Genomic DNA, 23,526 nt, shown 5'->3' on the forward strand with positions numbered 1-23,526 from the left:
GTCCCTCACTTGCCCTGCAGCAAAGGAATCCCCCCAAAACTCATTTTCTTCTTTTTAAGTGAAGACTAAAGGGGTCTAATTCAGGACTGCCCAATATGGAAATGCATGCAATTGGGTTTTCCCCCATGCCAGACATTTTGAGTCATTCGGGAACACCCATTCCTCAACATCATCTTCCCTCCCCTCCTCCCCTCCTCCCCTCCCTTTCTTCCAAAAAAACTGCCTTTATTTAAAAACAGGGGTTGATTTCATTACAATGCAATTTCTAAGTTTTAAAATAACCAGTCCTGCACAGCAATGTTAGGTGATAGACCAGGTTTTTCTTTTGTTTTTTGTTTTTAAATTATATTCAGGACACTTTTTTGGGGAAGGGGGAGGCAATCAAGGCTGCAGAAAGGTGGGATTAAGGGGCACAATGAAAACAAAGGTGCATGTAGGCACCATTTTGGGGGAAAGGGAAGGGAGCAAAGCATGATGGGAGGCTGTCTCCATTGGACTAATGGCTGGAAGGAGAGGAATGACCAAATGTGGAAGCCCTAGAGTCGAATCACAGCATCCAAAGAAAATCCAAGACGAGGCTGAAACAAATTAGTCTCCTAATATTGGAAATGGTCTTAGAATAAATTTTCTACTGTATCCCAGGCAGAATCAGGGAGGTCTAGTGCTTGCCCTGAATAGCAGGAAGGGCAGGCTGTTCATATCAGGGTTGCCAGTATTGTTACCCAAAAATCAAAAACGAATAGAACAAAGGGCAAATATAAACAGATAAATAAAAAACCCACTGTTTAGAAAGGCCAATTATAAATACGTATTATGCATCCATCATAAAGCTTTTGTCAGGAATCAAGCCGAGCCCAGCTCAAGGCTTCGGTGGCATGGGTGATGGCACTGCCCCCCACCAGGGCCCTGTCCACTTGCCTCATGTTGATCGGCTTCTTCAAGTCTCCCAGTCTTGCGCCCAGAGCTGGGGCAAATCCAGCTTGACCAGGGAAGTTGCGCACCTGGAGTCCACGCAGACCTGGACTTCTGTCCGCCACCTCGTTGATCAGTATGGCCAGGAGGAGGATGGGGGGTAGAATCCGTCGGTGTGGCACCGGATTTCTCTGGGGCTTCTCTGTCGAGTGGGGCCAATCCCCCGGACCTGTGGTTTGGGGCGGTTGGGGAGGCCGGGGTTTTGACTTCACCAGTCTGGTCAGGCACACTGAGGCGAAATGGCCCTTTCCCCTGTATTCATGGAACAGTCCCTGTTGGTGCCGGTGATCCTTGTCTGGCAGTGCGGTATAGGCCAGAGGTTTGGGAGCCAGCGGTGGGCAATTCGCCTTGGTCCACTGTTTTAGCAGTTGTACCACCTCCTGCTGCCGGCTGTAAGCTTTGAAGTCCATCTCCACCTGGCCTGCCATGTCAATCCATTGCTGGAGGGGTCCCCCCACTGGGGGTCCTCGGTTATAGATTCCATTGGCCAGTGGCCGGTCCAGTCCATCCAGGAAGGTAGCCACCTTCTGGACCTCATTCATAGTTAGGATTTTGGCCAGGAGAGACTGAAAGTCTATGACATAGTCCATCACTGGCCTCCCCTTCTGTTTCAGCTCCCCCAGTGCCTCCCGGGCCTTCCTGTACCGGAAGGAGTCCTGGAAGGCGGCCTTGAGTTCCGCCCAGAAGGCTTCCAGGGAGATGGTGGCCGGGGTCCCATTCTCATGCTGGTCTATCCACCATGTCATGGCCCAGCCCTCCAGGTTGCACCCAAGGGTTGCTTCCAAGGGAAGTGGACCATATCCACTTCCGTGGTAAAGGTGCTCCCCCACTCTGCTAGAAACCTGTCAACCATAATTAAAAAATAGATAAGCCCCGCCAACAAACCATCAAACTTCATTTTGAAAACCTGGCCGGCCAGGTGCTCCCTCCTGCCGTCCTGTTCTTCAACCCCCCAGGGTCATGGGCAGCAGGGGGAGCCAGGCCCGCTGGTGCTGTGTAGGCTGCGGGCTGCGGGAGAAACGAATTGGTCTGCATCGGTGGGGCTGGCAGCACCGGGAGGGCATAAGGCAAGCCTGGGGCTGGCATGGGCTCTGTCCTAGGGGCCAACTGGGGGGCTGCATATGGGTTCCATCCCCAAGGCATTGAAGGGGGCTGGGGGTGTATGGTGGAGGTGTAGATGAGCAGGGCTGGGGTGTGTCCCACTGCCCGGGCAGGGTGGTCCCAGTGTCCTGTGCCTCTCACTGATTCCGAGATGGTGATCCCCCTCCCCGCGAACATCGGGAGCCTTGGCGGGGTGGAAGCTCGCTGAAACCAGGGAGTCGAGTAGACACCAAATGGGGTTGTGGTTCGGTGTTGGCAGCACTCCTGGACTCCCATCCTGAAGCCGGCCAGCTGGGCCCCGCTTCCAAGGGGGGGAATTTAGTCTGTGCTGTGGCGCACCTGCCAGGGTCTGCGTAGCCAGAGTCCCTAGCCCCATGGCTGGGGTGCTGTGACGCTTGGGTTTTACCACTGGCCCAGCCATGGGGTTCGATGGGGTGGGAGATGTTTGGGTGGCAGCAGCAGTAGGTCCAGCCGGACGTGAATCAGCCACCCTCTGCCGTTCCCAGCACTCCATAGACACCTATGCGCACCAAAGATCTCGGAATGCCTCGGTCTGGGTCCGCAGAGTCTCGATTTCTTTCCGTTGGTCCCCCATGCACTGGACTAAGCTCGTCTTGAGCTCATCTGCCTTGACCAGGTGCTTCCGTCCATCACAGGTGAGATCCACGCCGATCTCCTTCCCTAGGTCGGCTGCGTTGGTGAGGCGTCACCTACCATCCCTGGTGAGGTCCACTCCGGTCAAGTCCATAATCTCCTCCTCGGGACTGAGCAGGGTACATGCTCTCATGCCCTCCCTTGGGGGATCCTCCAGCCGTGGAAGGGTTGATTTGTCATCCGCTGAATGAGGCCATTGCGGGTCCACAGCACCTTCCAGGCGTTCCCAGGCATCATACCAATGCCAGGATGTTGCTCTTATTTTCTCAGAGCCACTTGTGGGAAAGTTTGCGAACCAGCTGGTTTGAATGGGTTAATGGATCACAGGTGGGAGGGGGGCAAGAGCTGTGCAGTCTTCGCCTCGCCGTCCGCTTGTTCGTAGGATGGGACGTGGATCGCCAGTCGTGGTCGTCCCCTAGCTGGGGACTGCTTGACGATGTCTGACCTTGAGTCCTCCATCGGTGCTGCGGCCATGGGTGGTGAGGCACACAGATGGGAGGATTAACAGGGAGAAGCGGATTACTATAGATTTGTCAGGAAACAAGCCAAGCCCAGCCCAGCTCGCGGGGTCTGTGATAAAGACACATCTGAGATCCAACAGGTAGTTGAAAATCCAAGGAAGATCTTTATTAAACAGAGACTACATACAGCTAAAGCAGGTCAAGATATCCCAAGCAGAGATCTTGATAGTAATGGGAAACAATAGTACGTTCAGAACCGATATAGGGTTCTCTCAATAAGGAGGGGTACAAAGGCATTTCGGCGGGAGAGTAGGAGGGAACCAAAGGTGTTAAGGATTGCCAGATGGCTAGAATCTAATCTCTACGGTTACAGCCTTGTTGAGACTAGGCTGTCTATGCAAGGTTGCTGGAGAGGATTGATAAAGCAACAGAAGAAAACTCCCGCTGGGAAAGCAGGGAAGTCTTGGAGCCTGAGGACAGATTTACAGGTTTACAACCCCCGACCTTGCCAGGCTTCAGAAAACGAAACTAAGCAGGCATGAATCAAGGTTCATGACAGCTTTAATGTCCACAAACACAACCTTATTAAATGATTCTACATCTACAATACATTTCTAAAAATCTGAGCAATACAAAAATAGTACCACACAATGAGGCTAGCACAATCATCAATCACTTATACAGAAACTGTTTCCACACAGAAGTGTAAAACATGAGTGGCTTTTTGCTTCCAAATACAGGATGGTAAATCTCATGTTTGCAGCCCTCCTCACGGGGAGACCCCTCCCACATTTTCCCTCTGCCCCATTTTCCCTCTGCCTCCTGACGAGGCTGCAAGGGAATGCAGCTCGAACTTTTCCCTCCACCCCTTGGCTTGTCAATCACAGCAAGCCACCAATCACAGCACAGCAATTGTCTCATGGACTGAAATTTCCCCGCCCCCCCAGCCCCCAAATTATTATTTTTAAAAAGGCAGCTCCACATTCCCAATGGCTGGAAGATGAGCATAGTGGTTCCTATCCACAAAAAAGGCAACAAGATCGACCCACAAAACTACCACCCCATTAGTTTACTAAATATTGCATCTAAACTCTATGGAAAATTCCTCTTACATAAACTAGAGGACTGGACTGCTGACAACCATATCTTACACCCACACCAAACAGGATTTAGAAGAGGCCACTCTACCATTGACCACTGTCAAACCCTCCATTACTTAGCCTACACCAAAATAGAAGGCCCTACGAGAGCCCTATACGCAGCTTTCATTGATTTAGCCACAGCTTTTGACTCCATTGATAGGGACAGACTCTGGTCAAAGCTGAGGGAAACTAACATCGATAAACGCCTACTGTTTCTGCTGCATGAACTGCACTCAGGCACCCCCACAAAAATTAGGGTAGGTGCTTCAGGCTCTCTAACTAATGAAATTGCAGTAAGGAAAGGGGTAAAGCAGGGGTGTGTACTAGCCCCTCTGCTTTTCAATATTTACATCAACTATATAGTTCAAAGACTATCGGGCCCAGAATTCATACCCCCTTCTGTTGGTCAGCAAAAGGTCTCTATCCTGCTTTATGCAGATGACATGGACCTGGTTTCCCTTACAAGAGTTGGTCTGAAAAAGCTACTTAACAACTTGGGTACCTATTGTGAGGAAGAGTCCCTTTCCATCAACTACACAAAAACAAAAGTTATGTTTTTTAGGAAAAGACCTAAAAAATTTATCTGGAGTATAAACAATATTCCTATAGAACAGTGTAGTACATTTAAATATCTTGGAATCACTTACAGTGAGACCCTAAACTGGAATGCCCACCTTGCAACTATAAAGGCCTCTGGTCTAAAAATCATTGGAGCCATTCTGAGATTTTATTACACCAGGGGAGGGTTTCTAGTTGACCCAGCTCTAAAGCTCTTTGCAGCCAAGGTCATTCCTCACCTACTATATGGCATTGACATCTGGGGCTGGAAAGAACAAATAATCAATAGCTAGGAGCCCATTCAGAACTTTTTCTTCAGACGTATCCTGGCTCTTCCAAAAGGGTCCCCTGCAGCCCTAATGAGGGCAGAGCTTGGTTTTCCCTCACTCAAAGCCCGTGCCCACTTCGCTATTCTGAAATCTTGGAAGAAAGACATCATAACCAAATTAGATTTTTTAAGCCATCAAAGTTTTAAGCTCTTATTGAGCAAAGACAGGACTCGGTCTGATTTTTTTAGCTCCATTCTTTCACGCTATACCATACCAGATGACTTACTGCATACATCAGCCAATATTTCTGATTTACGTGATTGAGTGTTCAAAGCTGACTCACTGGTTGACCACTCTTCAATTCAGCTATCACAAGCAGCCCCATGGTATAAAACAATTAAAAAAGACCATTCTAGAGCATCATATTTAGTAAACACTCCTAATGGGTAATGCCACAACACAGATTCAATTTTAATAAAGATCAACACTGCTATGGAGAAATTATACAGCATCCCCCCTCCTTTTGGGAATTTCTGTTCTTTTGCAGTTTATTTCTGTCTGGGTGGATTGCTTAGATTCTGAACATGGTCCCTGGAGCCCTAAAAAACATTTTGTCCTACTGATTGGTGCTCAGACACCTGTAAGATCAGAAGGATGCTTGATCGCCCCCCCCCCCTTCCTAGCTCATTCCCCACCTCCAGAAAACAGAAAACAGAAAAGAGGTTGTCTTTTGCCTGTCTGATCCTAAAGAGATGGTGGACACTTTGCAGAAGATTTTATTTTACCTTTGACAATGTAGCTTTGTCATTGTGCTGCAACGTGGACCGCACCATTTTAAAAATTTACTCTGAGCAGGAAATGGAGAGGGGAGGGCAGGTGCAAGGGTGGACAAGGCTGCTGAATCATGTATTTCCCCTTCCAAATGGTCTTATCTCTGGTTGGTCACTGGTTGCTCACTGATGGAAAGCACAATTTAGAGATGTAAATACAGTTTTGGTGAGTCTCAAAACTGTGAGTTAAAAATGGCCAATACTCACCCCAGCTCCTGAACAGCCTTGGGATGCAGTTGACATCACGTGGAGAGGGCTCTAAAAGCTGCCAACATTCAATGGCTGTCCAGGGACAGATTCCTTGTGCAGAAATGGTAAAAGAATTGCATAAAGATCTTCTATCAATTTGCAGGACTATTCAGATTGCTCACAAGCAATATTTGTTCCCACATTTCACATAATAAAGTACATCCAGTAAAAATGTATGCAAACTTCTGTCTTCCTACCGTATATACTCAAGTATAAGATGACCCAAGTATAAGCTGAGGCACCTAATTTTACCACAAAAAACTGGGAAAACTTATTGATTTGAGTGTAAGCCAAGGGTGGGGAATGCAGCAGCTACTGGCAAATTTACATTAATTGAGGCGTCAGTAGGTTATTTGTTTCTGAATATTTATTCCAAAGAAAAACAGTAAGCTAGCTCTGTAAGTGCAAAAGAGAGTCAACAAGAACAATATTGTGTCAACAATAACTTTAAAAGTGCAAAAACCTTAGCTCAATCAGCAACCAAGCTAAAACAGAAGAGTTAAAATCCTCCAGAACTGGATTCCTCATCAGCATCTGTATGTCCAAACAGAGCTTCAGCCATTCATAGCATCAGAAAGCAAGGGGGGAGTGTCACATGGACACCTTCCTCCTCCTCAACAGGACTATCACATGAACTGACCTCCAGTGGAGGAGCTCAGGGTGGCCTAAGCACTTCATCCATGCTCCATCATCACAGGCTCTCCCATCCAGCCTCATCCAGTCAATGAATAGGAGCCGTTTTTTGTACCCCGCTTTTCACTAACCAGTAGAGTTTCCACCTGTGCTTGAAACCAAGCATGCAATAGATACAAAAATGTGGAAACCAGCTATTGGGGCAAATTGCATTTCTAGAAACCCTTGTAGGAGGGACTATTGACCTGTCATAAAGTGTGTCAGGCTTGCATACCTGAAGAGGGCAAAAACAAGAAACATAAAAATGATTCTAAGCATAAAATCTGGGTTTTATTCTCTCCTCTCTTTGCCAGAGAGCTGGGACAAAGGTTAGTTTCATTGTCCTTTGGAACAGATGTTTTTCTATATATCACATCTGCTCAATAAAGCTACAAACCTGGAAAGCAACTGAAACAGATGAATCTGTGTCAGGGACAGTGTTTTCAATGTTTCAGGGACAGCAACAATCTTTGCCTCATGGGTTAGTAGCATTCACAAATGCCATCCTGATGAACCGGAGTGTAAAGAGCCTTCTCTGAGAAGAGTTAAATCTTCCATACACCAAAAAAAGAAAAGAAAAGGATGACTAGCCATGATAAATTTCCAATAGCTATGAAAATTGTCACTCCACAAGCTTGATAAATTGTCGCCCCAATTGGCTGAGTCAACTTGCCTTGCAGTAAGCACAAGATGACAGATCTTTGCTGAATACAGACTATAAGCTTACACCTTTCACAGCTGGTTTAGCTTGTAAACGCAGCAAAAACAAAGACAGTAATAAAAACTGAAGGTTATGTCTCTCCCCCCCCCCCAAAGTGGCTTCACAACTGAGCACTTTCCTCATTTACAGAAGCCTTTCTCTTTGATAAGGAAGCTGTCTTTGGGAAGGAGGGAGAGGCTGAGGGTGTGCAGGGAAGTTTGTGTGCAGTTTCAAATGCTGCCAAGATCAAACATGAAGACAAAGAGCTGGGTTTTATACATGGCTTTTCACTACTACAAGGAATCTCAAAGTGGCTTATAATCATCTTCCCTTCCTCTCCCCATAACAGACACCCTGTGAGGGAGGTGAGGCTGAGAGAGCCCTAATATTGCTGAAGAAGAAGAAGAAGAAGAAGAAGAAGAAGAAGAAGAAGAGTTGGTTCTTATATGCCACTTTTCTCTACCCGAAGGAGTCTCAAATCAGCTTACAGTCACCTTCCCTTTCCTCTCCCCATAACAGACAGCCTGTGAGGTAGGTGGACCTGAGAGAGCCCTGCCAGAACTGCAGTGTGAGAACAGCTCAAACAGGACCGACGAGCCCAAGGTCACCCAGGCGGCTACATGTGGAGGAGTTGTGTGGGATCAAACCCGGCTCAACATATTAGAAGCTGTGACTTTTAACCACAGCACCAAACTGGCACTTTAACCACCTTCCATTTGCCACAGTCTTAACCCTCCTAATCCCATGAACATACAAGAAGGTGACATATATGATGAATCAAACCCTTGGTCCATCAAGGTCAGTTAAGGTTACCAGGTCCCTCCTGGCAACCAGCAGAGGATGGACAGGGGTGGGGGGCAAACTTACCAGGAGCAACAGAGAGGCTTAAATGATATCCAATGACATTTTTTCATTGCTACCCACATGGTCCAAAAGTGATGTCATCACATCCAGGACATCGAGGCGACTCTGGTATTTGGGCAAAACCTCTGGAAATGTTGGCTGCTACCAGGAATTTTTTTTTGCCCAATGGCCAGAACATTGCCCAATATCGCAGATGTGGATGAAATGAGCTGCTGGGTGAGCTGTAGGCCCTACAGGATCTTGCAGCATTCCACAGGGCCTGCAAAATGGAGCTCTTCCGCCAGTTCTATGGGTGAGGCTGGGGCAGTGAGGGAAGATCAGTAGGGCCCTCCTGGTGATAAGCTGCAACTTGATTACTTCATCTCTCCTGCCTCTTCCCTCTAGCGGTAGGGGTAGGGGTTGGGGGCAGGGGGGGTTCCACCATGTTGTTGGGTTGTTGGTCTACTGTATTGGTATTTTTGTCCATTTTAATAGGGTTTTAATGGTGGCTTTAACTGGATATCTGTAACCCACCATGAGCCTAGTTGGGAGTGGCGGGTAATAAATTAAATTAAATTTAATGATGATGATGATGATGATGTCACTTCCAGGCCATGTGGGCAGACACGTTGCTGCATGTGAGATGGTTCTCCCTCTTTTGGGGGATAAGTGCCCCTGTCAGCCAGCTATAATTGGTGGCAGGGAAGTGGGGTCTGGCAGTAGGACACCCCAACCTCCATTGGGGGAGGCGAGAGTGTGTGTCTGGCAACCCTAAGGTTAGTACTGCCTACTCAGCCTGACAGTAGCTTTCTACTTTCTCCTCACCTATTGCCTGGTAGTTTTTTTCTTAACTAGACCTGGACCTTTGTGCTTGTGTAGGACTGCATGAATGAAGACTCGGAATCACAGCCCTTTCCCATTCTCCAGTGATGGAAACTTACAGATGTGGGTGTTTTTTGAGCTGGAGGCTTCATGACTGGTTTTTAGGGATCCTGGGGAAGATAGGATAGTGGTAGAGATTCAAAGTGGGTACGATAAACTAAATAGTTCATCTTAAAGCATGATCCAGAATGCCATCAGAAAAGTCAACATTATCTCTGCTGTTAGATTCTTGGCTTCACAAATCGGTAGGAAAATAAAGATGCACAAGAGAAAACTTCTCTTCTCTCACACGGGTTTCTCCTTGCGACTTCTCTAACACCTTACCTGTTGCTTGAACTATTAAATATAAATTTAGTTGCTCAGGCAGGATATTTAACACTTCTGTAAAAGTGAGCTCTGTTGAAAATTGTAAAAATCTGTGTGCATCTGCATAACTGACCTCTGATGAAGCTCTGTTAGATCAAAACGCATTACATCTAGACCTCAATTTTTTTGGCATTACTAGTATACTCACTTAGATGTTTTGTGTGCCAAATAATTAGTCTTCTTTGGTTTTTAAACATTTGAGCTCTAATAATAAATTGTTTATATTTTTCTATGATTGGTTTTCTCCCTACCCTTTTTGTTCTTGCCTGTTTATTAGGTTGGGTTTTTTTGTTTCTTTTCATGTTACTTGTTAAGATATTTAACACTTCTGAAAAGGTGAGCTCAGATTCATGCTGGAATAATTTTTGTGGTTGTTGAAGTTGCTGCCAGTGTGCCCGGAGTATGTGTGAAAGAAAGTTGGTATCAGAGAATTTCAAGGAAAGAATGCAACAAAATAAAGTTTGTCATGGTACGTATGAAAAATGACTCAATTTTAGTCTTTCATCAAATTTGACCAGTCTCATGCAGGCAAAAACATCAAATAATGACCGTAACCTAGCATGTCATTGTATGTGAAACGAAATCTATGGAGGTGGTGGTGGAATGTCACAGCTCACTTATGGTGACCTCAGTGGGGTTTCCATCGCAAGAGGTATTAAGAGATGATTTGCAATTGTCTTGGAGGTCTGCCGTCCAAATATAAGCTAGGGCCAACTTTGCTTAACTTACCAGACTCCATCAGGTCAGACTACCTTCGGCTATCCAGGTCAGGGTACCTATGAATATAAACAGTACTTAATCATGATTACTGAATTTGCTTAAGTTCAGCAGATGATATTGGTAGGACCTCCTTCTAGACAATTATGTACATCTGCTATATGGGCACGTGTCTTCCTCGTTTAGGATAACTATCCAGTGGAGGTGTGGCAATCTCTAAACAATTCCCAAATGGCTTTTCCTGAGACTTGTACTCTTTAATAAAGAACTAAGACAAAACCACCCCTACACCTAGATCTCAGTGGTTTTGGAAGAATAAGCTATAAAGCTAATTGCTAGCAAATACATATGGAAAGTTCCAGGTAAAAGAGAAAGAATGCTCAAGCAGCAGCACTTTCCCTGGATAGCCCATTTGTCAAATGAAGCCAAAACCAAGTTTAAGCCAGAAGAAGAAGAAGAAGACAGAGAATGGAAGTTAATTTTCCCTTCTGCGTCCCAAGAGTATTTCATAGAATCATAGAGTTGGAAGGGGCCACACAGGCCATCTAGTCCAACCCCCTGCTCAATGCAGGATCAGCCCTAAGCATCCTAAAGCATCCAAGAAAAGTGTGTATCCAACCTTTGCTTGAAGACTGCCAGTGAGGGGGAGCTCACCACCTCCTTAGGCAGCCTATTCCACTGCTGAACTACTCTGACTGTGAATTTTTTTTCCTGGTATCTAGCCTATATCGTTGTACATGTAGTTTAAACCCATTACTGCGTCTCCTTTCCTCTGCAGCCAATGGGAACAGCATCCTGCCCTCCTCCAAATGACAACCTTTCAAATACTTAAAGAGGGCTATCATGTCCCCTCTTTAGGGCCTAGTTATAAGCAATGAAAACGCTGGAGGGCCAAGGGTCAGACATGACTCAGTGCTTGCACAGGGGATACCTTTACCTTTACCTTTATAAACATATCCAAGTCCGACATGAGGACTTTAAAATGAGAATCAAGTTGAGCATTTCTCAGTTGGAAGATGCATAGGGCTGCAGTCATATCAGGACTGTGATGTGCCAGCAGAAAGAATTTATGCCTTCCTCCTGTTTTATGTTCCTGACTTGAAATTCCTCTGGGTTCTGTTTGTCCCACTTGGGACCTCATGTATACAGGTATAGGGACATATAGCATGATGATGATGATGATGATGATGATGATGATGATGATGATGATGATGATGATGATAATAATAATTATTATTATTATTATTATTATTATTATTATTATTATTATTATTATTATTATTATTATTATTATTATTATTTTGATTTATTACCCACCAATCTCGGACACACCGACTTGTGGCTGGTTACATACAAAATTCAATACAACAATATAATTTCCAATTAAAATGACTATTAAAACCCCATAAAATTACAAAAATATAGAACCATATGGTGAAAATGATCCTTCTTGACAACACCCAGTAACAGCCGGGGTGGTTAGGGGAGGGGTGTGACAACCAGCCACGCCAATGGATGGACCAGCGTGGGAGCATATCTTCCAGGGTGGAGCCCCACCTGATCTTCTACCAGCACTGGCCTCAACCATAGACCTGCAGAAGAGCTCTGTTTTGCCCTGTAGAAAACTGAGAGCTCTCCCAGGGCCTGCAACTCCTCCGGGAGCTCATTCCACCAGGTAGGAAAGCTGATGATTGCTTGCCCACATTTTTTCCCAGCCCTTTCTTGTTGTATTCCTTTACTAAGGGCATGTTCCTCTGAAATTTGGGATCAGCCCTCTTCAGAGATTTATTTCTAAGTGACCGGGCTTCTTAATGCCATTTCTCTGTCATTTCTGTGACTGGTTGTATAGGGATGAGTGATTCAGTTCAGATAAGCTGAAAAGTACTCAGATCAATGCTGATTTCAGTACCTTTCTGACCTATGCAAGTTGAATCACACATCCCTGCACTTTAAATGGGCAAGTTGCAATTCAATGATTTGGCCACAATTCGGCCAGTTTAAAGCTCGGGGGAGGGGGACTATGCCAGGTAGCTGTTGTGTCATAATTAGCTGCTTGATAGGCCCTTTAAATGCTCTCTGCTTCCAGAGAACACTTGGAAGGAAGGCATTTAAAGCGCCTCCAAGCAGCTTATCATGGCATATCAGCTGTTTGATGTGCCCTTTAAATGCCTCCTGCTATTTTCTGCTGCCTGGGAAGGTGGCAGGAGGGAGAAGGTATGTGCAAGGGAAAAAAATTGAATCAGTTCAGATTCAGTTGAATTCAAACCAGTGAAGAGCAGTTCAAGTGACTGGATTCTACTCAGCTCGATTTCAGCTGAATCTGAAACTATCCAATTTTATTTCCCATGCACTTGCCTAATTCTGAGTGGTGTGGTTCTTGGACTCGGCCATGGCTTGAACCTCCACTGCCACTTGGACTACCAGCAGAAGAGTATTAACTTCAACATAATTTTCTGATGAGTTACACCAGTTATAAATGGACACAAACACATGGACATGAAGATTCTTTCATTAATATTGATATGTGATAAGAGCCAAGTGATTTGGTTTGATTCAGCATCATGGAGAGCCCATGGTGGCTCTCAGCAGCCCTTGTAGGCAGGTCAGAGTCCCAAATTATCAGTGTGGTTTTCAGGAGAATGGGCAAGTCCCCAATTCTTAGCATTAAGCTACATCTTTCTAGAAGATCTTGTCCTTAACTGCCATTGTGCCATTCTAAGTGTTCAAGGTCAAGCTTCAAAGACTTCCATAAAATAGACAGCTGTGAAAATCCAGAAGCAAATCTCATTAATGGAGTTGGGCTTAATACATGTATAGGAAGTCATGGAGCCACATGGAGAACTGTGCAGACTTCAACTTTGCTCTAGGACGCGTTAAAATGATTCATACACATTTAATGTGACGGCTACAAATAAAGAGCTTAATCTTGTTTTTATTTTGCCAGTGCTTTGTCCCCCTTCTCTTTGGAAAGCCAGAGAGAAAGGAAGACTCCGTGAAAATATATTGCCCATATAATGAGCAGTGTGCCGAGCTGTGGGCTTCACAATGGGAATCTAGAGTCAAGACATTTTCCATAAAGGGTTTTTCAACAGACTTGTTTGAAAGGGCACTGCAGTGTTGTCATCTCACAGGGGAGACTGAGATTTCTTAAAGACTTTTTGAAAGCTATTTCAGGATGCTGGATCCTCCGATGGCCATTAATATGCTCTGGCACCATGGGGGATTTTGCCCTCCTATCCAGAACAAATACCAGAGATAGATATGGAATAAAATAGGCCAGAATTTTATTGAGGATGTGAAAACACGGGAAAGCTTTATATACGGTCCCAACTAAGTGTAGGAAACAGCCTGTTCGGAGAAAACAATAGAGTTTCTCCTTTTCCTTTGTAACAACTCAACCTATCTGGGACATGAGTGGAAGTAGTGTCATTGATTCATAGAATCATAGATCATAGAATCATAGAATCATAGAGTTGGAAGGGGCCATACAGGCCATCTAGTCAAACCCCCTGCTCAATGCAGGATCAGCCCAAAGCATCCTAAAGCATCCAAGAAAACTATGTATCCAACCTTTGCTTGAAGACTGCCAGTGAGGGGGATCTCACCACCTCCTTAGGCAGCCTATTCCACTGCTGAACTACTCTGATTGTGAAAAAACCTTTCCTGATATCTAGCCTATATCGTTGTACTTGTAGTTTAAACCCATTACTGCGCGTCCTTTCCTCTGCAGCCAACGGGAACAGCATCCTGCCCTCCTCCAAGTGACAACCTTTCAAATACTTAAAGAGGGCTATCATGTCCCCTCTCAACCTCCTTTTCTCCAGGCTGAACATTCCCAAGTCCCTCAACCTATCTTCATAGGGCTTGGTGCCTTGGCCCCAAATCATTTTTGTCGCCCTCCTGTGCACCCTTTCATTTTATCGACGTCCTTCTTGAAGTGAGGCCTCCAGAACTGCACACAGTACTCCAGGTGTGGTCTGACCAGTGCCGTATACAATGGGACTACGAAATCTTGTGGTTTTGATGTGATGCCCCAGTTGATACAGCCCAAAATGGCATTTGCTTTTTTTACCTCATCCACCAACTCTTGCCTGTTGGTCAGTATTAAGTCCAGTATGGCTGAACTTCTTGTGGGTTCATCTACCATTTGATAAATGAAATTGTCAGACAGGCAGGTCAGAAAGTAGCATGACTGAGGATGCTTCACAGAGTTTGTTTCCCAGCACACATCTGGGAAATTGAAGTCACCCATGATGACAAGGTCCTGCCGCTTGGATATTTTCCCAAGCTGCTCACAAAGTGCAGGATCCACATCCTCTTGTTGGTCAGGCAGTCAGTAGCAGACACCAACGACCACACTGTTTGTTTTCCTCTCGCTTATTTTCAACCAGATGCTTTCCACTGTAGATATGCTCTCCTTCACTAGAATTTCCTGACAGGTAAGCCCTTTCCTCACATACAGTGCCACTCCTCCACCTCTTCGATCTATTCTGTTTTTTCTGAACAATTCATATCCATCCACTATTACATTCCAGTCATGGGAATCATTCCACCAAGTTTCTGTGATGCCTACTAAATCATACCTTTCCATCAGCATGAGAAGTTCCAGCTCTTCCTTCTTATTGCCCATGCTTCGGCCATTAGTATAAAGGCATCTTAATCCTTTTACTTTTGGTTCCCTATGAGCTGGCCTTGCCGGTTGGGCTGCCCCCGATCGATCTCCTTCCATACACTCCCTATGCTGATCGTCTCCTTCCCCTTGTGGCTTCAGTTTAAAGCTCTCCTGATGAATCTCCCCAGATGCCTGCCAAACACATTCTTCCCCAACTTCGATAAGTGCAGTCCATCAGGTGCTAGTAGGCCTTCCTCAAGAAAGCCTATCCCATGGTCCCAGAAAACAAATCTCTCCTGCCGGCACCAACTACGCAGCCACTGATTCACCTCCATTATCTTCCTCTCCCGACGCATTCCTCTTCCCTTGACAGGCCAGATTGAAGAAAATACCACTTGTTCCCCCATTTGCTTGAGCTTCCTCCCTAGATCTTGATAGTCTGCTTTAATAGGAGATTCAATATCTGCACCGCCAAACTCCTGTAAAAACCTAAGGTTACCTGAGAAAAGAAAGACCCAAATTTTCCCTCCACAAACCACCCAGAATCGAATCAAGTCACAGCTAACTTATGACAACCCTGTAAGGATTTCAAGGCAAGAGGTGGTTTGCCATTTCCTTTTTCTGCACAGCAACTCTGGATTTCCTGGACAATCACCCTTCCAAGTAAGGCTGACCCTGCTTAGCTTCTGAGATCTCATGAGATCAGGGTAGAACCCAAGGGAGTAGCCAAAGGGTGCCCCTCACTTCTATATGAGAAGCCCCAGGTTCCTTGCCAATTGCATTAAGTTAAGAAGAAGAAGAAGAAGAAGAAGAAGGTTCTTATATGTCACTTTTCTCTACCCAAAAGAGCTCTGATATTACTACTTTGTCAGAACTGCTCTATCAGGAGTCTCAAAGTAGCTTATATTCACCTTCCCTTCCTCTCCCTACAACAGACACCCTGTGAGAACGGGGAGGCTGAGAGAGCCCTGAGATTACTGCTCGGTCAGAACAGCTCGGTCAGAACACCTGGTGGAACGAGCTCCCTGAAGAGCTGCGGGCCCTGTCGGAGCTCTCTGAGTTCCGCAGAGCCTGCAAAACGGAGCTCTTCCGCCAGGCGTTTGTCTAAGGCCGGGTGATGGCCCGGGGCTAAGATCGGACCCCTCTCCCCGGAGGGGGGAGGCCAGTACTAAACTGACCTGGTTCCCCAGAGTGTTCCATCCTATGCCCAATTATCCTCCGTTCCCTTCTGCTCATCCAGTGGGCCTGTACGGGAATAGTTTTAATCGCCATCACTGTGACTTAGTCATTGTTTTAATGGGGTTTTAATGGGGAATTTTAATGGTTAATATATTGTATCTGTATTAAAATGTTGTGAACCGCCGCGAGCCGGTTTCCGAGAGCGGCGGTCATACAAATCAAATAAATAATAATAATAATAATAATAATTTATCAGTGCCGTTGCGAGCCCAAGGTCACCCAGCTGGTTGCATGTGGGGGAGTGCAGAATCGAACCTGGCTCACCGGATTAGAAGTCTGCACTCCTAACCACTACACCAAACGGATCACAATTAGGCCCGGCAGACTCTTCAGTCACAGCCCTGAAAGATACAGCTGTTAAAAAACTAGTCTTACAGAGTCAAGATGAGTGATTTAAAATAGCTTGATATAGAAGATCGCATGTGTTTTAAAAAAAGAATTAAATGAATTAAAGCTATGCAACCTGTGACTTCTGGCATTTTCTTAATCATAAATTATTCACTCTCATTATGACCAGTATGACTAACATAATTTCAGCGGACAAAGGGTCTGCCCTACTTATTATTACTACTAATTATCATTATTAATGGAGAAGATTTCCCTTTAACCAATTTTCTTCCTCCTTGCCAAATCGAAAAAGGTAACTAAAATGAATGAGCTCCCTTTCACTCAAAGTCAATTCAGAAGAGATATTGCAGATCCCTGATCAGATCTTCTATTTGTCCGCATTGCTATCAAATCAAAATCATGGAATAAGCATTTTATTGGGACTTCAGCTCTGCCAAGGGGGAAATGTAGCCTTTGGCTGCAAACATTTTAAATGTCGATAGTTTTCTTGAATGCCAAAGAGAGAGGAAGGCAGGATCTTTAATACACAGGAATTCTGTTGACCTCAAAATCAAAATGGGTCCTACTTATGATGCACGCTTGAACTCTTTTACCACTGGTTCCCATGTGCTTGTTCATTACTTACTCTCAGTAGCATCAGGGACTAACTTGAAAATGGGAATGGTGTAACAGAAATAAACATTTTTATGACAGAAGTCAAACACAGAAGTCAAATTCCCAAACCAAGTCTATGGAGACAGACCTCACATTCAACAGCCAATTGTCAAAAATTATAAAACAGGGGTAGTCAACCTGTGGTCCTCCAGATGTTCATGGACTACAATTCCCATGAGCCCCTGCCAGCAAGTGCTGGCAGGGGCTCATGGAAATTGTAATCCATGAACATCTGGAAGACCACAGGTTGACTACCCCTATTATAAAAAACTAACTGACACACACATTTGAGCTGCCTTATATTTTGTGGCAGCTATTTGAAAACCAGTCTTTAGGAACAGATTGTTCCCTATAATTGCTAGCTGGAGGAGCCTGGGGTTGGTGTAGGTTTGCCAAACTCTAGGTGACACTTGGAGATTTCCCAGAGTAACAATTGCACTCCAGATGACAAAAATCTGTTCTCCTAAAGAAAATTGCAGATTTGGACAATGGATTCTAAGGCATTGTATTTCACCTAGATCCCTCTCCTTTTCAAGCTTTGTCCTTCCTAGACCTTACCCCCAAAGAATTTTGCAACGTGAAAGGGCAGAACTGAGGGCATTTCCGCACATCAGAAAAAATAGTGTTATGCCAGCGGAATGGCGTAGCACTATACATTATCGTGCCTCCCAGCCCCTCCTCACCTTTTTGCTATCTTGCTTTAGTCTGCCGACGTTTTGTGCTTCTCACTCACCTGCTGGAAATAGCAGAAGAGAGCAATACGCTTTATACGCAACTTTCTTCCGCCTGTCAATCAAGCCAGGCAGCCATTCCCCTTGTTTTAAATGTCCTGCAATGCCCACTATTTTTAAAAAAATTAAATTCATAGTTCTTCCTTTAAACGCCTATGCATCTAATCATAGATACATAGTACTTTTTGAACGCCACCCCTTATGGAATCACAAGTCTTGTTATTTTTAAAAATTAATCTCGTTCTTGATTGGGGAGGGGACTTTAGAGAGGCATGCTTTATGTTACAATTTTAGGGGAGGATTATTTCTGGCTTTGCTGCACGCCGGTGAGCATATTCATTGCTCTAGTATGTTAGACCTTTATAAAAAGACATTCCTGTTCCTGGAAACAAGGGAGAGGGAGGCGGGAGCAAGGGCAAGGGCCTTTAGCACGTTTGAGCCTCCATATCTTCCCTCTGCCAGTTGCTTGCTGGTTGCTCCCCACTAGCTTGCACCAAATACGTTGGGGAATCCACTTTAACTAATGCTTTAAAATGGAGGATGTAGCCAGCTGGTTACTGCCTAGATGCTGGATGTTGGCGATGTCATATGGAGGGGCCAGAATATAATGACTATGTAAGGTAAGCATTTCACTATATTTAGCAGGTATGGAAATGCCTTGAGAATCGTACTTAGCAACAGCACAGAAGAAGAACTTTGCCAAGAAATAGTGTGAGTTGGGGAAGTGGCAGACAAGATAGTTCTAAGAATAGAAAACTGGTTATCAGCTAAGACCACAATTCAGACAGTAAAGATGCTGCAAAATCACAAGAATATAAGACAAGGGTGAAGATACTGATGCTTGCCTTTGTACAGAGCAAATCCAAATTTATTAACATATTAGGATAACCTCTTCTGGGTGGGCTTAGAGCTCATTTTAATGCAAATAGGATACATGAAATTGTGCGTGAGCCTGCCTCAGGGATTGCCCCTGGGAAGGGACAGAGAGGAGATATGTTAACAAAGTTTATAAAAGATGAATTTAAAGTGTGGAGTTTTGGTGAGTTCCCTGCTCTCACAAATGACAGCCCTTCATTTGCAAATAGATCTCATTCTTCTTTCAAAAATGTCTTGTCCTTTTGGGCTGAAAAAGAAGGATCCACTTTGGCCCAACAAACCCAGAGTTGTCAAACCTAGATGGGTGGCCAGTTTGTTATATGCATCCCGCTCCTGACACCCAGGATTCCACAAGCAATCCCCAAACTCCCCCATCTCCCATTGCTGGGCTCTTACTAAGTCTCAGCTCCTTCCTAGCCTGAGAAAACTGGTAAAGGGGACTGTATGGAAGGTTCCTGGGGTTAATTGCCCTCAAGTGTTTGAAATAGGCAATGTCTGGTGTACAAACGTAAGAAGAGAAGAAGACCCTGAAGTGGGCAGCAAGAAGACTGTTAGATAGGTCAGGGAGCTCAGGACCTTTCTACCCTTTTAAGTGTGCTTTTTGTCTGTCCCCAGATTGCTACTCTTAGGGCAATATCCTCCTTCACGGAAGCTTCTCCTGTCACAGTATGTCGTTCCATAAATAAATCCTTTTATCTCCTTTATAATAAAATACAGTGTGTGCATATCTATGACTTATTTACCCTGCTAACATCAAGAACCCAAGAATCCTGTTTCATATCCTGCTTGGGAGGCTTGCAGTCACTTTTCTCTCCCCAGGGGTCAGGGCCAATACTCTATTGGAGTATTGGAGGAGAGCAGTTTCCTAGAACTGCTTGGCTCGAGTTGCCTCAGCCCATCTCTCTGCAGAATCCGTGCTTTGCCACTCCACATGGAGGCTTCTGCAAAGAAGCAACTCTGCACGAATATCCAGAAAGCAGAGGGTTGTGGGGAGAGGGCACCAAGCTAGGTGGACAAATACTGATGTGCTCCAGGTATTTGACTGTGTGATAAGATATGATGGCAAGGACAACCATGACTGGAAACACTTTAGTTTTCATTTGCATCCTTCCCTTGACTTTGGAATTATCAGTTATAGGGTCTTGTTTCTAAAGTGGAATTAATACATTGGAGATTGTTCGCCACAGGGCACAGTGAAATGTGCAGCTGGCCTCCATTTGCTGACATAGTTTTGCTCTCTTTTTGTACTGTGGGAGTTCCTCTTTGGAATGGAACATAATGCTTTTTCAGTGGAAACAAGGCTGGGTACTCTGGGTGCCCTCCCTCGTTGGGAGGTAGCTGGAGGCATTGTATTCAAGTGGTTCCTACTTCCAGCCAACAAACTATTGCCAGCTAACCTATGCACATGTGCTGAAAAGAGCAAGGCAGGCTACTGAGAAAGAGAAAACTCTTTTTTTTTTACAGAAATAGATTCAGGGCCATTTCGCACGGCTTCAAAATAGCACAATGGTTGCTAATTGAAAACACTACTAATTTGGCATAACGCACGACGTCGTAGACAATCTGCAACACTCCTGAAACCGACCCGCAAAAAGCGCTTCGTTGTGGCGCTTTTAGGGGAATCCAGAAAAGTGGATTCACCCTCCGGATAGCGATACACTCCTGCAACCAATCTGCAACAATAGCGCTAAAGACCTGTGCGTTACCATTGTTGCGGGTTCTTCAAAGTCCCTCCTCCCGAGCCTTTCCTCCAAACTTCCGGCGAACTGTTCGCCATTTTTTTTTTCTCGGACCGAGCACAGATCAACGAGGCAACGAGACAGCGACTGGCTTTCTAGCACGATCACTTTCGGAAATTCTGCCCGGACACCACAAGAGTATTTCAAAAGCACAGTAGCACACACCGTCACGTTCCCAAAATTTGCCCAAAGCTTAAAACCCCGTCTACCTTCGGCCAGTACTAGCGGAGTCAACGTACAGGGAGCATTTTAAAAAACTTTCCTCTGAGCGTGCCAACGAACGTTCGCCGCTTGCAGTCTCCTGTTTAGCTTAGAGGGGTTCAATAGAAATGATTCGAGGTGATATCATGAGGGGCGGTTTATGTGTAGTGGGTCTTTGTGTGGTTCCGGGTGCGTGGTTGTGCTTGGGTGCGGACAACCCCTTCCATCGGCGGCTAGACCTCCGGCAAGCGGAGTCGCCGTCCACCGTTCATTTAAAAAAACTTTCCTCTGAGCGTGCCAACGAACGTTCGCCAGTAACATGTCATTGATTTATGCTTTGGCTGGTGAATATTATTGGGGAACTGTCGCGTACCGCCGCACTTGCTCTCGGTTGAACACCGGCATGCGTTTTTGTAATGGCGGACATTTCAGTAAAATGGCTCCCGCTGCATGTACAAACTGCTCTTCTCGCGTGTAAACGAATCAGCGCATGCGAGAAGTCAAACAACAAGAGCGCCAATCTGGCCATTAGGGGCAGATCCTGTTCCCGCGCAAGGAGTTTTGAACGTGACATGTGACCTCATGTGGCCAATGTGTGTGTCCCCTACTGCCCACCACCAATCAGGAGCCGGCTAGTCCCTTTGTCTTTGTGTGCGGGAAGGTATATGATCCGTTGCACCCTGCACCTCGCACCTCCATTTTGCTCAGCTACTCGCGAAGGCAGCATGGAATCTTCTTCACAGTCGTCGTCCGTCCAGGCAACCGGCAGGGGGCCAACATGGAGGGACGCAGAGATCAGGGACCTGATCGCGATTTTTTCAGAAGAGAAAATCCAGGACGCCTTCCAGTCCTCACACAGGAATCGGGAGGTGTTTGAGCAAGTGGCCATTAAGATGCGTGCCCTAGGCCACAACAGGACCGGCCTTGAATGCCGGTCAAAAACAAAAACCATGCGGGCAGAGTACATGCGGGCCGTGAACCACAATAAGGGTTCCGGCAACGCTAAAGTAACCTGCCCGTACTTCGAGGAGCAGCGGCCACTGTACGGCAACGAAGCGCGTCGGGAGGAGCCTGAATGTGGTTCGTAAGCCGGCTGCCCCGGTGGAGGAACCACCCGCTGAGGAGGATCCCGGAGAGGGCACCTCGTCCACCGTCCGGCCTCCACCCCCGGTCCAGCAACGCGGCGCGGACATGGTGACGCTGGACCTACTCGCCATCGTTCCTGGGGAGCCAGAAGAAATTCCGCAGCAGACGCCCCTTGCCTCCGGTAAGCACTTTTATTTTAATTTTATATTTAATTTTGAGCAAATGTGTGTTCTGACGTTTGGGAATCGTTTTCTCGTGTGTTCGTTGCAACGCATAAGATGGTAGGCTATTTGTGGACTGCTTGCTGTGGTGGCTTTTTAAAACGGTTATGTTTAACCAACAACCCCAAAAGTTTTGCAGCATGCCTCAGCCATAGGCCTTCTGCAGTGCTTTAGCCATTACTTTGGGAGCATGCTGTGTGGTTCAGATTGTATGCTTGCTCCTTTGTCACTATTGTATGCCTTGTGTTCGTTGCAACGCATAATATGCTAGCCTCTTTGTGGACTGCTTGCTATGGTGGCTTTTTAAAACGGTAATGTTTAACCAACAACCGAAAAAGTTTTGCAGCATGCCTCAGCCATAGGCCTTCTGCAGTGCTTTAGCCACTACTTTGGGAGCTTGCTGTGTGGTTCAGGTTGTATGCTTGCTCCTTTTTCACTATTTTCTGCTCTTGTCCACAGAGACACAGATGCCAGGGACGGGGCCCCTCGAGTCTCCAGCAGCGGTGGACGAGGACAGTGATTCTGGGGCATCAACAAACATTGGTAAGTATCAGTTACAATAGGGGGGGGCGTTTTAACTGCTTTGTGCTTTTCTGTTTGTGCAGGGCAGCAGCACTGCTAACAGACAGAAGAGAGTCCCTCTACGTTGCTGCTTTAGGGTTTGAAGCTTGCTTTGCCACACTTTGGTCCTAGATCTGTTTTTTTTCTTCTTCGCAGATTTCATACCCGGGACACAGGAGGAGGAGGAGCGTGGGGTGGCTGGACCTCCTGCCCAGCGCAGGCGGATACAGATTCAAGATGGTGAGCGTGCGTGAACTGTTCCTTTCGAGCCATAGCTGCAGGACAATGTCGCAAGCCACTAACCGCGTGCTCCCTTTTCATTGTTGTGAGTCTTGCTGTGAAAGTAGGCAAAGGAAAAAGCCCACCATGGGCAAACAAACACTAACCATGTGCTCCCCGGGCATTGTTTAGAGTCTTGGCTTAACAATATGTAACCAAAAAAGGCCACCATGTGCACCAGGGTGGGTTTTGACTGTCTCGATGGTACTAACAGTTCTGTTTCTCATTTTTTGCCAACAGAGGTCCTTTCAGATGATGATGAACCAGCCCTGGGTCCAGCCAGCTCACCACCTAGAGGTGCTCTCCAAGCAGAGGAGAGACTTGCGAGGGAACGCGGCAGGCTGAGGCGCGTCTCCATATTGACAAGCGTTGGAGAGAGGATCCTTGAGCACTGCCAGGAGGAGTCAAGGCGTGCCGCGGCCGCAGACCAAGCAATGCTCGCCCTCATGGCCCAGGAGGGGAAAAAATTGCGGGCAATCCTTAGGGAGTCAAACCAATCCCTACGCGAAAGCGTGGAGGAGGTGAGACTGATAAGGAGACTGATGGAGAGGGCGGCCATGGTA

At 46.0% G+C, this 23,526-nt stretch overlaps 1 protein-coding gene across 1 annotated transcript; it reads left to right on the forward strand.

Moving 5' to 3' along the window:
- The first annotated feature begins 1,932 nt into the window (after positions 1-1,932).
- Positions 1,933-22,938, forward strand: LOC143822421 (uncharacterized). The gene is made up of 4 exons (XM_077307539.1): positions 1,933-2,039; positions 21,845-22,083; positions 22,583-22,666; positions 22,841-22,938. Exons 1-4 carry the CDS (start codon positions 1,933-1,935, stop codon positions 22,936-22,938), a joined length of 528 nt encoding a protein of 175 aa, XP_077163654.1.
- The last annotated feature ends 588 nt before the right edge of the window (positions 22,939-23,526 follow it).

Source organism: Paroedura picta, chromosome 13 (genome assembly GCF_049243985.1).
Source record: "Paroedura picta isolate Pp20150507F chromosome 13, Ppicta_v3.0, whole genome shotgun sequence".
Lineage (NCBI taxonomy): Eukaryota > Metazoa > Chordata > Lepidosauria > Squamata > Gekkonidae > Paroedura > Paroedura picta.